Source organism: Microdochium trichocladiopsis, assembly GCF_020744255.1.
Source record: "Microdochium trichocladiopsis strain MPI-CAGE-CH-0230 chromosome Unknown B0I36scaffold_8, whole genome shotgun sequence".
In the NCBI taxonomy this organism is placed as follows: domain Eukaryota; kingdom Fungi; phylum Ascomycota; class Sordariomycetes; order Xylariales; family Microdochiaceae; genus Microdochium; species Microdochium trichocladiopsis.
This window is the reverse complement of record NW_025763551.1, coordinates 2,791,961-2,804,827: the sequence shown is the minus strand read 5'-3', so window position 1 is coordinate 2,804,827 and position 12,867 is coordinate 2,791,961. Positions and strand designations below refer to the sequence as shown.

General features: G+C 55.8%; 5 protein-coding genes across 5 annotated transcripts; 3 read left to right on the top strand and 2 right to left on the bottom strand.

Moving 5' to 3' along the window:
• Positions 1–844: 844 nt before the first annotated feature.
• Positions 845–3,222, top strand: B0I36DRAFT_352403 (uncharacterized protein; the record flags this gene model as incomplete). The annotated part of the gene is made up of 5 exons (XM_046157105.1): positions 845–925; positions 1,071–1,124; positions 1,255–1,365; positions 2,863–3,068; positions 3,144–3,222. 5 exons carry the CDS (start codon positions 845–847, stop codon positions 3,220–3,222), a joined length of 531 nt encoding a protein of 176 aa, XP_046009781.1.
• A 370-nt stretch (positions 3,223–3,592) lies between these two features.
• On the bottom strand, positions 3,593–4,517 carry B0I36DRAFT_248461 (haloacid dehalogenase-like hydrolase; the record flags this gene model as incomplete). Its single annotated transcript, XM_046150386.1, has 3 exons — positions 3,593–4,107; positions 4,217–4,326; positions 4,411–4,517. 3 exons carry the CDS (start codon positions 4,515–4,517, stop codon positions 3,593–3,595), a joined length of 732 nt encoding a protein of 243 aa, XP_046009780.1.
• A 391-nt stretch (positions 4,518–4,908) lies between these two features.
• Positions 4,909–6,985, top strand: B0I36DRAFT_273618 (P-loop containing nucleoside triphosphate hydrolase protein). The gene is made up of 2 exons (XM_046151329.1): positions 4,909–5,213; positions 5,284–6,985. The coding sequence occupies exons 1-2, from the start codon at positions 5,186–5,188 to the stop codon at positions 6,870–6,872; spliced, it is 1,617 nt and encodes a 538-aa protein (XP_046009779.1). The 5' UTR covers positions 4,909–5,185; the 3' UTR covers positions 6,873–6,985.
• On the bottom strand, positions 6,986–9,260 carry B0I36DRAFT_330900 (TRAPP trafficking subunit Trs65-domain-containing protein). Its single transcript, XM_046154902.1, has 2 exons — positions 8,853–9,260; positions 6,986–8,782 (listed from the first exon to the last, which is right to left on the bottom strand). The coding sequence occupies exons 1-2, from the start codon at positions 9,022–9,024 to the stop codon at positions 7,158–7,160; spliced, it is 1,797 nt and encodes a 598-aa protein (XP_046009778.1). The 5' UTR covers positions 9,025–9,260; the 3' UTR covers positions 6,986–7,157.
• A 298-nt stretch (positions 9,261–9,558) lies between these two features.
• B0I36DRAFT_376281 (uncharacterized protein) lies at positions 9,559–12,444 on the top strand (the record flags this gene model as incomplete). The annotated part of the gene is made up of 6 exons (XM_046160439.1): positions 9,559–9,699; positions 9,782–9,921; positions 9,972–11,103; positions 11,168–11,288; positions 11,348–12,237; positions 12,298–12,444. 6 exons carry the CDS (start codon positions 9,559–9,561, stop codon positions 12,442–12,444), a joined length of 2,571 nt encoding a protein of 856 aa, XP_046009777.1.
• Between the last annotated feature and the right edge of the window lie 423 nt (positions 12,445–12,867).

Sequence of the window (12,867 nt, the reverse complement as noted above, 5' to 3'; positions counted from 1 at the left end):
TGACTGATAGTTTATGGATTTTCAGCTCCGTTGGTTGTCCCCCTTTTTTGGTGTTTGTTGCCAGTGAGATAAAAGTGGACAATGCAAATGCTGGTTGTGGAGTGAAGGAATATGCGTGGTCTGCCTATCCAGATTGTCAGCTTGATGAATGTACGGGTTTTGAGTCATTGACATTTGCATATCATTCCAGTCCCCTGTACGTATAACAAATAAAACCGAAGCATTATAATGCTTATAATCTTACGCGGCTCTGACGGAAGGTCACGGCGTATTGCGAATTATTTGCCCACATGTTGTGTCTATTACCTACGTGAATTAACCAGAATAATCTAGGCGTACTGTGTCTCCATTTTAGCGACCACTGGTGCACTCCAGACTACCGCTAGGGTGACTCCAAATCTCTCACTCGCAATGGCAACCGCCGATCTGCGAGTGTCAGGCTGGCCAGGAAAATACACAACCGATCATCAAAGTTGCCATCCGCAGCACGAATGCACATTGCTATTTGCCAATCGTTTGAGTTTTTCCTGTTCACCGGAACGTGCTTCCAAGTCGAATTGGTAATCACCAATGATAATCATTGGGGACTTTTGAAGTCTAGATGACGGTTTTTTTTTTACCTTGACGTGAATGCCCATCACATTACGATGACCCGGAAACTTTGTAAGCTTTTTTTATTATTATCGATTTCCTAATAGAGATGTGCTCCTCCCAAACGTGTGCACGATGGACACTCACCCAGACTTTTGCTGTAAATGCAACATATCTCTTCCGCTACAACGATCTGCACATCAGGGGGGTTGCCTCGAAAAGTAGGCTCCTTCACTCGAAAGCCATCCGCATAATGGCCCGTTTCGGCCAGCGCAACGGTCTTTCCTCCACTAGAGCAACGCAGCTCGCCCATTCCAGAAGAAACCTGTCATTCGTGAGCTACCTAATCCCAGCAAGTGTGTTGTTGAGCCAGTATCCACTGCCAAAAGCAGTCAAATCTTCACCGGCTACCTGCAGCCAGTCGCTGCGTTGTCTCCTCCTCTACTGCAAGGAGAAAAGGCTTCCTATTTGCTGATTAGATGACGACCACTACCGAGACGCCCCGTCGATCATGGGCCGGTGAGTCCGGATCTGTAAGCCACGGGGGTGGTGCTGAGGGCGCGTGAGCAAGCAGCCTCGACGATCACCAATCAGGCTTCCCCAGGTGATCCGGAGCAACACTGCCCCAGTAGTAGTCGTCTGGTGGACTTCATTGGTACCTAGGCTGTACAACCGGTCGGTCACACAAAGGTGGTGTCCCTCCACCCCTCCCAAAAGCGCCTGCAGCCAAGCGCAGGTGTCACAAAGTGGCGTACCACTCTCGCATGGGCTCAGGTGAGCGTAACCCGGACATCAAGAGGGAGGGGGGGGGGGGCGCCGGTACAAACCGTGAGTCATGACGAATTATACCAAACCCCGTACAAAATGCCCCGACACGTCGCTAGGAGGCTAGGTTGTTGTTATTGCGTGATGTTGCGTCCGTGGGGACCGAGTGCTGGACCCCTTTCCCAACCCCGCGATAGATACGGGCTTCTTGAGCCACGCAGACAGGGTCCAAGCATGGTCAGGTGAGATTTCATCGATCATGGGAGATCACACATGCGGTGGCTCGGCCGCGGCCGTGCAGAGAGAGAGAGAGAGAAGCGCAGACGCTTCCCCGGCGCGTGCGTATGTGCCCAATGCCACGTCTGGAGTAGTGGTGACCCGCCGTGTCGGTAATCAGGCAGTATCCGGTGTGAGAATGATCATCAGGGATCTTTTGACAGGATGACGTGCTTTACGTGCCGAGCAGAGATACCATGCCTGGATCTCCATATGTCAGTCAAGTATTGCCTGTCAAATCAGGCAGTGGTTGGGTGCCAGCTGGCCAGGCCAGGCAAGCCATGATCAGCCCCTTAGCAGACACATGACAGCATTCGCCAGCAGTCGTTCAGGGGGAAAAGGAGGAGGATCACCATCAGGGGTGGAGGCTCTGGCCAGCACTGCCCGGACCCCCAATCGTGTAAACAAGCCCGGTCGTGTCACTCGAAGCCGCCAACAGCACAGTACTGTCATATCTCCTTATCCGGGACGCAATTAACTGCCCGGTTGCCAGCGCGCGGATAATTATAAAAACAAAGTATCAATAAACTTTGATGCGCACGGAACCCGCGCAAAATAGTCTAGTGGCGCCGTTGACGGCAGTTGAGTTGACAACAGTAGTTTACCAGCGGCCCGATCTTAGTACAGGTTACAGGTGATAGTTGCCGTGTGTCCAAGACCGGTAGCCCCCCGCTCGAGGAGTGTTTCCCCGGATGCGTTCTAGTGTCCAGACCTACGGAGCAAATGGGCGGGCATTTCAGGCCGTCCGTCTGGTTTCGGGCAATGCTGATGATGGTCGAGCCCGGCTCTTTTCGTGACATGTTGCACAGATGCAGGAACCCTGCATGGCGTCGGCCAGTCGCGCGTGCCAACAAGTCGGCTGTCAGCCGGGTTCATTTGCTGCGGACTCCATGTCATGCCAGCCAGCCCCCCTGCTTGCGATCTGCCGCGCTCCGCATTCAGGTGAAGCAAGCAACGAGGCACGCCAAACCGTGCGGCTCATTGGGCGCTTGTGGTAATTGTCGCCAAGCTTTCATCAACAGCAGTGTCCAGCTGACGGTCCCAGCCCGACATGGGTTGCAACTGGGGTCGCGCAGATGCGAGCAACCCATAGCGTGGACGATCATCATTTCCAAATCGTCGAATGCTGGGAACGGACAAAGCTTAGACCAACGGTGGCCTGCCGACAGCCGACATTTTGCGTCCGGTCATAGGGTAGGGCTGCCTGCAACAATCACACCACCACGGTAGATCTGCCGATCCGGGGCCATCTACACGGTCCGCAAGGCTATTGGGCACAAGCGACTACATAGAAACGAGCATTATTGCAAGCTTGAAGCAATATTGGCCCTGCTTCCCGAAGCAGCCAAATCCGACAATGACGGCTCATTTACGTTGTTTTGTCATATTCCTGATGTAAACCGTGCAGATAGTGTCCTTGCGGGCCGCACTGACAGGTACAGCTTCTGTGGCCGATTCGTGTGTCATCTCTCGCTGCGAGGAATCGGGACGTCTCAACATTGTTGTGCCAGGATGATCTATGTGACAAAGATTGGCCGCGGAAGAGTCTCATCTAGCATTCTATTCGGCGATCTAAGTGCAAGCGGCTAAACTCGCGGTTTCCCTCGGAGTGCGAGGCACGGTATGCCGCCTTGGAAACGGGCAGACCTCTTTCGTCCAGAACTCGGCAGAATTAATCTCCCAGCACGAAATAGTTGAACCAATCTATACGCTGCTTTCAATAAGCCGCTCTTAATCAGCTGCTCAATAGAAGAAGACCTTGCGCGGAGACCATAGCCTGGTTGAGACCATAGCTTGGTTCGGTGGTTGGATCTCGGTCTTCAGCGGCCTTTGAGCATTCGAGTACATTGTTGTGTGTGACTGCCACTGTCCTAGATGACGTGAAGACAGGGCCGCGCCGTCGTCATCGTGACTCTGAGCACGGCTGCAAGAAAGTGACAACGAAGCTGTGCCAACTAAGTTAGAGATGTGCACTGGTGTAACCTGACGTAGCCAGCGCATTCGAAATCTGCAGCGTGACTGCGCCGGGTAAGGACTCAACAAACGTGACGCTGCGAAGATCCTGCACGATCCAGTCAGGGCCGGCGGCAACAACCTGCTCAAGTGTATGGCTTGTGACGACGCCGATGACCTTGCAGCCAGCAGCTTTGCCCGACGCGATGCCAGCGGGGCTGTCCTCGAGAACAAGGACTTCGCCACTGACAGCTTTATCGAGGCCCAGCCGCGAAAGACCCAGCTCGTAGCAAGCAGGGTCGGGCTTGCCATTCTCAACAGACTCGGCAGTGACGAGGTGTTCCGGATGAGGCAGCTCGAGTCTATCGAGCCAGCCTGTAACAAGAGGGACAGTCCCGGATGTGACAATGGCCCATGGAGCTTGAGCCGCGATGAGCTCGTCCAAAAGGGCACGAGCACCAGGAATCTCCACGGCATCTTCGCCGTGCAGTTTTGGTAGAAGGCCCTCCATGTGGCGAACATCTGGACAAGAGAAGCACAATGTTATTGACCATTTTCGTATGCAGGAATGAGAATGACCAACCAAAGTGGTCGTTGGCAATCGCGGCCACTGCCTACGAGATGGACCTACATTCCCAGTTTGCCTTTTCCGGGGCAAGGACTTTGAGCATGTCTATACTCCGACGGCCGTGGGACGTCTCGAGGATGACAACAGGATCCACACCGATCTCATTGCCGACTCTGCAGCTGCAAATTAGCCTTCTTGCCACAAATGTAATGACCTTGGTCACAACAGTTTTGGGGGACGTTTTGCTAATGCCTTACGTATGCCAGTGCTTCTCGACTGCTGCCGTTGAGTCGATGATGGTGCCATCCATGTCAAAAAGAAGGCCCTTGAAGGTGATGTTCTGTGGTGGTGCTGTGTACGACATCGTGAATGTGGCGATAATTTGAATGGCCTGCTTCAACTGGTTCCTGTGTGGAGATGATGAGGGAAATCGGGGATCTAGACTGATGCTGTGAAGGGATTCTATTATGCTCTTGCGTTCAGCCGGCTGTACATATGTGAAAGATCTGGTGAGCGAGAAGTTGTCGGTGAGCTTGGTGTAAAGCTCCGGTGTCGTTGGAAGGACGGGCGGAGTATACCAATACGGTAGCCCCGAAAAGGAAGCCGCCCAGTGTGCTTGGAAGACATCGTGGCCAGCACCACTTGGCAGCTTAATAAGTGCACCACATCATTGGCAACGCTGGTGGGTCGCAGGCGCGGCGGATTGCGAGTTTCGCCGTGCTGACCCCCAGCAATGCCACCAGCTCGATGCCACAGAGCAGTCTGGAGTCAAAAGAGCGTCTACGGCGAGAAGGCAGGCGGTGAGAGTGGGGTGGAGTCCCAGGCTGCAGCTGTAGCGCCTGTGATTGGGCGGAGAGGCCCGGCAGAAATGGCAGATTCCAAAATTTCTGGGCTTTCTGCAGGGCTCTCTGGGACTTTTTTTTGGTGCTGCAATAAGGTGGCGGACCGCACCTCGAGGCCGCGAACACCAGCAATCCTCACGACATTGTCCTCAACACAGCCATCACATTCGCCATAGGCTGAGTTGCAACAATGCCGAACCACATCTCAAAGCCCAAGAGTATGCAGACCTGCAATCGCCCCCTCAAGAGTACCAAGAACCACCAGCTAACCTGTCTCGCCATCCACAGAGCCCAAGTCGAAGCGGACGCCCACCCGTCTCCGGCACAAGATTGAAAAGGCCTCGGCCTCGAAACAGCGCAAGGCGAGAAAGGAAGCCAAGAAGAATCCTCAGTGGAAGTCGAAGCTCAAGAAGGACCCCGGCATCCCCAACCTTTTCCCATACAAAGAGAAGATTCTCCACGAGATCGAAGAGGGTCGCCGGCGGAAACAGGAAGAGCAGCAGCGGCGGAGAGAGGCTCTCAAGGCTGGCAAAACCGGTGGCGCCGCCACTACTGAGGAAGATGATGCTGTTCTCGAGGATGGAGCCGAGTTGGAGGACTTTGAGGGTGACGACAACATGATGGACGAGGACGATGTCGACGAGTCCAACCCCATGGCTGCCCTCATTGCGAGTGCCAAGAAGGCCGCAAAAAAGTACGACCGCGAGCTGCAGAGCGGCGACGAGGATGACGAGATGGACGACTCCGAGGACGAATCCGAAGACGACGAGGACGACGAAGAGGGCGTCAGCCTGCCCAACGCTGGCTCTTCGAGGAAAGCATACGACAAGGTGTTCAAGCAGGTCGTGGACCAAGCCGATGTCGTGCTCTACGTCGTGGATGCTCGTGATCCGGAAAGCACCAGGTCGCGCGAGGTCGAGCGCATGGTCATGGCCGCAGCCAGCGGTGGCAAGCGGCTCATGCTCATCCTCAACAAGGTCGACCTCGTGCCCCCTAAGGTGCTCAAGGACTGGCTCGTCTACCTGCGCAGGTACTTCCCGACACTGCCTCTTCGGGCTTCTGGCTCTGCGCCCAATGCTCAGACCTTCAACCACAAGGATCTGACCGTCCAGAGCACATCTTCCGCGCTTTTCAAGTCTCTCAAGTCCTTTGCCGCCTCGAAACAGCTCAAGCGCGCCATCTCCGTCGGCGTCATCGGCTATCCCAACGTCGGAAAGTCGTCAGTCATCAACGCCCTGCTCGCGCGTCTCGGCAGCCGCGGCGCTTCTGCATGCCCGGCTGGCGCCGAGGCCGGTGTCACGACCAGCATCCGCGCCGTCAAGATCGACAAGCAGCTCACCCTCCTCGACTCCCCCGGCATTGTGTTCCCCTCGGCGCCCGAGGGCGGCCTCGTGGCCAGGAAGAACGTCATCGAGGCGCACGCGCACCTCGTGCTGCTCAACGCCGTGCCGCCCAAGGAGATCGACGACCCGGTCCCTGCCGTCACGCTCCTGCTCAAGAGACTCTCCGCCTCGCCCGAGCTGATCCAGAAGCTCATGGACGTCTACGACCTGCCCCCGCTGCTGTCCACCAGCAACGGCGATGCCACGACAGACTTCCTCGTCCAGGTCGCTCGGAAACGCGGCCGCCTGAGCCGTGGCGGCGTGCCCAACATCCACGCTGCCGCCATGACTGTGGTCACGGACTGGCGCGACGGCCGCATCCAAGGATGGGTTGACGCCCCGATCCTCCCCGTCGCCGTGGAAGGTGCCGCGCCGCCCAAGGAGGGTGAGGCCCTGCCGGACCAGAAGCAGATCGTGACGGAGTGGGCCAAGGAGTTCAAGCTCGAGGGCTTGTGGGGAGACGACAGTGCCACTGCGGATGAGATGGAGCAATAGAGAAAACAAATCGGCCGCATAGCTGCGGCGATTAGTTTACACTTGTCGTTTATCATCACGGCGTTCAGGTTGTGGGGCTTTTTTAACAAAAATTTACGATTGCGAAGCCGCATTGGCATGATTCTCTTGCGCAGATGTCTTGAAAAAAAAAACCCAGGATATGTGGTGATCAAAGATGCAATGTCTGCCGCTAATGGCTCTAGGTGCTACACGCCGCGTGGATGTGATTGTGATTGATGAACAACTGGCCCTCGACAGGATCTTCATGTCGAGCCGTGACTGGAACTAGTCCAGAGCCTCGACGATCGTCGTCGGCAGGTCCCTGACATCAACGTGCTCATTCGTAGCCAAATCCACAACCCTCACAGCCTCAACGCTCACGATGCCGGACCTAAGCGCGAGAAACTTGAGCTCGACTGAATGGCAAGCACCTGCCGCCAGAGGCCCCACGCGGACATCACCGCTCAGACACGCGACGTCTGCGCTGTCGACGATACTGCTGCGCTGCATGGCATGCACGATATTGTCGTCCATCACAGCATCCGCTACAGAACGATCGCGTTGTGCGGCGGCCTTTCCGTGCGGTTGACCTATGCTGCTGAAGCTACCGAATGGACGCGACATGGACGGTGGCCGGGTCACGCGTGCTTCGTTGCGTCTTCTACGGGGAATGACGACCAGCGCCAGCTTCCGCATGCTCGTTGCTGATGAAGAGCGGTTGACTATGAATATGTTCCACGCAAACTCGCTCCCAATGCTAATCTTGAGATCCGTGGGAGGTGCGGTAAAGGTCATTGTGATGCCGAGTTCAGGCACCGACTTCTCAACTCTCGTCGTGGAGGCCTCGAGCGACGGAAGAGCATCGGGTCGCGCGACGGACGGTGCGATCAGCGAAGTCATGCTGTCACCCCCGATGGAAAGTTGGCCTGGCCGATGAGATCGCTGCATAGGCTGCATCGTGGCGCCATATCCTGGGTTCAAGGGTAGTGTGAAGTCGACAGCTGCCCTCCATGCCATCTTGAGCTCGGGCTCGCATTGTCCTGGCTCCACAAGTGCTGTGGCAGTAATGGTGATGTCCATGTCCCTTGTCGGGTTCTTAGCCACTGTTAGGTCATCGGCGGGAGCGACTCTATACAGAAATACAACATGATCGTGGGCGACACACGATAGGGGGAGTCTCAGGTCCGCATGGTCTGTGAGGTTTTCTACCGTGCCATCCGCCAATTCGAGGGTGATGCTGTTGAGGATGACCTCGCAGTCGAAGAAGGGTGTGAAGTCTACCTCAAGGATGGCGATGACTGTGGTAGTTGTCGGTTTGGCATTGGGCCGAGAGAAGCGGACGCGTGAGTGGCATACCGGGAAGATTTTAGTCGTCAGCTTGGACAAAGACTTGATTGGTCTCAGGTGATCTTGCGCATGCTGTGTCACCGGAGCCACCCGTGACACACGCAGTGCAGACAAGCGAGGCTTGACACCGTTGAGCGACGGATCTGTACCGATAGCCCCAAGCAGATTCAGCGAGGAGGGAACACCACTGGTCAAATACCCATCGCTGGAGGCATCAACCACCGATGAGGTAGTAGACATGAGACTGGCATTGGCGGTGATGATCACGGCGGGCTTTTGTAGTCGCATCCTTGGGCGCGCCAGGAAGACCGGGAGTTTCCAAACAACGCATGTACAACCGGCGGCTTCGTTGCGCCCGACAGAGCTGACAATCTGTGGGCTCTCTGAGCCGTTGAGCGTGCCAGAGAAGATGACCTCTGACGACGCGGCCGAGTCCTTGTCGAGCCCGCTATTGTTGACCACCTGCGCTTCGACTGCTATGCTCAGCCCGCGCAGAATGGCTTGCAGTGACTCGTTGTCGCCATGTGTAGTCTTGAGAACCAAGTAAAGTTGCACATTTTCATCTGATATCTGAGATGAGCACATGTGAGATGTAGGAGCTTGCTGAAGCACGCGGCTCTAGATTCGGCTTACCAAAGAATAAGGACTCGCGGCAGTCTACACCAGCGAAGGGTTCCGCATCTGATGGGTCGAACGCGGTTTCGAGGTCGAGAGCAGAATCCAGAGGGACGAAATACGTGAGACTAGAGCACTCGACAAAGTCTAGTGGCATGTCTGTGCCGTCGTCCAGCATTGGCACTGCCATGACGGAGCAATGCAGAAGCGTCCTCAGCGTATGGCCGGCCCTTGACTTGACTATGGCAACTACTTTGGAAGCACCCTACCAATGCCTAGACGTAAATCAACAACGGCGCATGGCTGCTGGGTGCAGGATTGGCAGTCGATGATTTTGCAGGGCAACTGCAAACGTGCCAGAAGCAGGTCTGCCGCGTGAGTTTCCGTGGTATAGAGTCGCCGCTCTGGAGTTGGTGCAGCTTGGCGAGTAGTGTTTGTTTCGTGGTTGCATGCTGTTCATTTCGCGGGTGTCGATCTCGAGCCCGGCAGGGTCCCCAGTAGACCCACTTATCGCAGTGGCTGAAAATCGGCTGGCGCCTTGCACTCAAATTTAGCCTCCCAAGGGCAACCACCACACCACATGTGCAGGCAGCTCGCAACCTCAGACAGACATTGCTAGCCGTTGCGCGCCTGCCTCTGCACGCCTCACTCGGTCGCCTTTACGCTCTGCCTTGCCACTGGCCGGCTCGACAAAGCAAGCATCTGCTATCTGTTCAAGTTCATCATGAACGGCGCGCCAGGCCCGTTCGGGCAGCCAAATCCATGGCAGGAACACAAGACGCCCGAGGGGCGCGTCTACTACTACAACTCGCTGACAAAGGTCACTCAATGGACCAAGCCAGAGGATATGATGACTCCCGCCGAGGTACGTCCCTCTCAGATACCGGCCAGCAAAGCCCTGGCTCATTGCGTATCGTCAATGCTTACCATACCCGTCTCTTTCGCAGCGCGCCCTTGCCAGCCAGCCATGGAAAGAATACACGGCCGAAGGTGGCAGAAAGTATTGGTACAACACAGAGACCAAGCAGAGTTCCTGGGAGATGCCTGAAGCGTACAGAGTGGCCTCTGGGCAGGATTCCATGTCTGGGTAAGTGCAATTTACAGTGTCCCAGCATGGCAAATACTAACATGATCCAGTCCTCAGAATGGCTACAACAATTCAGGTTATGACCAGCGACATGGGGGCCGAGAACGCGACCGTGACCGAGACCGAGACCGAGATTACAACCGCGACCGAGACTACAGAGATCATCGTGACCGTGACCGTGGACGCGACAGAGATAGGGATCGGGACTATCGCGACGGGCATCACGATTCGCGCCACATGGGCTTCGCAGCGGACCCCCGGCATCCTGCTTTTGTCCCAGCGAGCAATGAGCCAGAGTTTGCATCCCCCGAAGAAGCCGAGGCTGCCTTTGTCAAGCTCTTGAAACGCAGCGGAGTGCAGCCAGACTGGACTTGGGAACAGACAATGCGTGCCACGATCAGGGACCCTCACTTCCGCGCCATCAAGGATCCTAAGGACAGGAAGGCTGCTTTTGAGCAATACTGCCAGGACATTGTCGTGCAGGACAAGGAGAAGGCAAAGGAGCGCCTTGCCAAACTCCGGACAGACTTTGCTACAATGCTCCGCAGCCATCCTGAGATCAAACACTATACGCGCTGGAAGACGGCTCGTCCCATGATCGAAGGGGAAACTATCTTTCGGTCAACCAACAACGAGGACGAGCGGCGTCAGCTTTTCGAGGACTACATCGTTGAGCTTCGAAAGCAGCATGTAGAGCAACAGGCAAGCATGCGTAAGAGCGCTATGGACGGTCTGATCGAGCTCTTGCCAAAGCTCAACCTGGAGCCGTACACTCGTTGGTCCGAGGCTCACAGCATGCTCAAGTCAAGCGGGCCCTTCCAGAATGACGAGAAGTATAAGACTTTGACCGACTTTGATATCCTCACTGCTTTTCAGAACCACATCAAGTTTCTGGAGCGCAACTTCAACGACGCTCGCCAGACTGAGAAGAATAAGAAGCTTCGGGTCGAACGGAAGCGCCGCGACGCGTTCGTGAAGTTGTTACAGGAGCTACGTCGAGCAGGAAAGATCAAAGCTGGCACGAAATGGAGCCAGATTATTCCCTTGATTCAAGATGACGAACGTTTCATCAATGCCTGCGGCCAGGCTGGGTCAATGCCAGTGCACCTTTTCTGGGACATGGTCGAAGAAGAAGAGCGAGCTCTCAGGGGCACCAGGAATGACGTCCTGGACGTTATGGATGTATGTTTGGTGGTGCTGCCACTCCTCTATCACATGTACAGAAAACGCTAACTCACACATGCAGGACCGGCGTTTCGACTTCACACCGAAGACTACTTTCGAAGAGTTTGTATCAGTTCTCAAGGATGATCGTCGGACTGCTAACGTGGATCATGAGGTCATGTCACTGCTCTATGAGAGGGTAAGTTGAATATCTGGTCCCGCTACCACAGCACGTTTCGCTAACAAGCAGTGTAGCTCCAAGAGAAGAAGACCAAACGCGCTTCTGAGGAGGACCGACTTGCTGAGCGTCAGCAACGGAGGGCCATTGATGACCTGCGCTCTTTCGTGAAACACCTTGAGCCACCCATCCTGTCCGATGATACCTGGGAGAAGGTGCGTCCCCGCCTTGTGCGTGCTCCGGAGTTCCAGGCCGTCACTTCGGAAGAGGCTCGCCGCGGTGCGTTTGAGAAGGTTCTCCGACGTGTCAAAGAACGTGAGGAGGAAGATAGAGAACGACAGAAGCGGCGAGAACGCTCGCCTGATCGCGGGTCTTACCGCGAAAGAGAGCGCGAACGCGACCGTGGTGATCGTTCGCATCGCAGCGATCGGGGACGTCCTTCGCGCCATAGTCGGAGTCCCGAGCCTGATGCGTATGAGGCGGACCGACGCAAGGCGATTGCCGAAAGAGAAAAGAACTATCGTAAGTCCAGCATGGCCGAAAGTCTGGTCTCCGAAAAGCGTGCTTCCGAGCCTCACCGCGATCGTGATCGGGAGCGGGACCGCGAAAGGGACCGCAGCGGTCGTGACAGAGATCGCGAGCGCGACAGAGATAGGGACAGGGAACGCGAGAGAGACCGCGATCGGGAGAGAGAGCGTGATCGTGACCGAGAACGGGACCGTGATCGTGATCGGGAACGTGAGCGTGAGCGCGACCGAGACTACTACCCTCGATCCCGTCGGGACGAGCCTCCAAGCCACTATGACCGCGAACGGCGAGACCGCGAGGAAGAGCGTGAGAGGCTTTACCGCCGCCGTGTCGAAAAGGCTCCCGTGGAAGAGCTGCCGTATGGGGATGAGCGTCCGACCTCTGCTCGACGACGACGGCCAGAGGACGACGACGGCACCGAACGTCGGGAATCCAGAGACTCCAAGGTATGTCTGACCGAACTTTACCAACGGAGTATATGACGAAATGCTAATGCGTTCTTGCAGAGGATCAAGAGAGAACAAACCCCGCGTGAGCGTTCCCCCAAGGCCCAGAAACCCACGTCTCCACTTGCTGTCCAGCCCGTGTCCAAGAAAGAAGATGACGCTGGCATGCACTCCGGCAGCGAGGAGGGCGAAATCGAGGAGGATTAGAGATCTCCTGCGAAACTGCCCAGCAATGCCTACGTATCAAGCTGTGAACGGCGCCGCATCGGAAACCACAGGCCAGCAGCTCGACTTCCGCGCGAGGACTTCTTCTGAAGGACGGCATACACCAGAGACTGAGGTGTGTCTTCACGGCTGCGATTTGGTCGTTCTCGCCAGAAACAAGTACCTGTACGTGTATCTTTGGCAAGATTTTCGTCAGAAAGCTTGATGACGGCATTACCGACATAGTTTTCGAGTACGCTTTTCACTTCACGGCTTGCACGATATAACGTCGCATATGATGGCCATGCCACAAAGTCTCGAGACGGGAGTACCAGCACAATATTCCTCATTCCCTGCACTGGAGATGGGCAGAATGGGGCGGACTGACACTGCACTGACAGACTGTACTCCTCTGCCTACCCACGT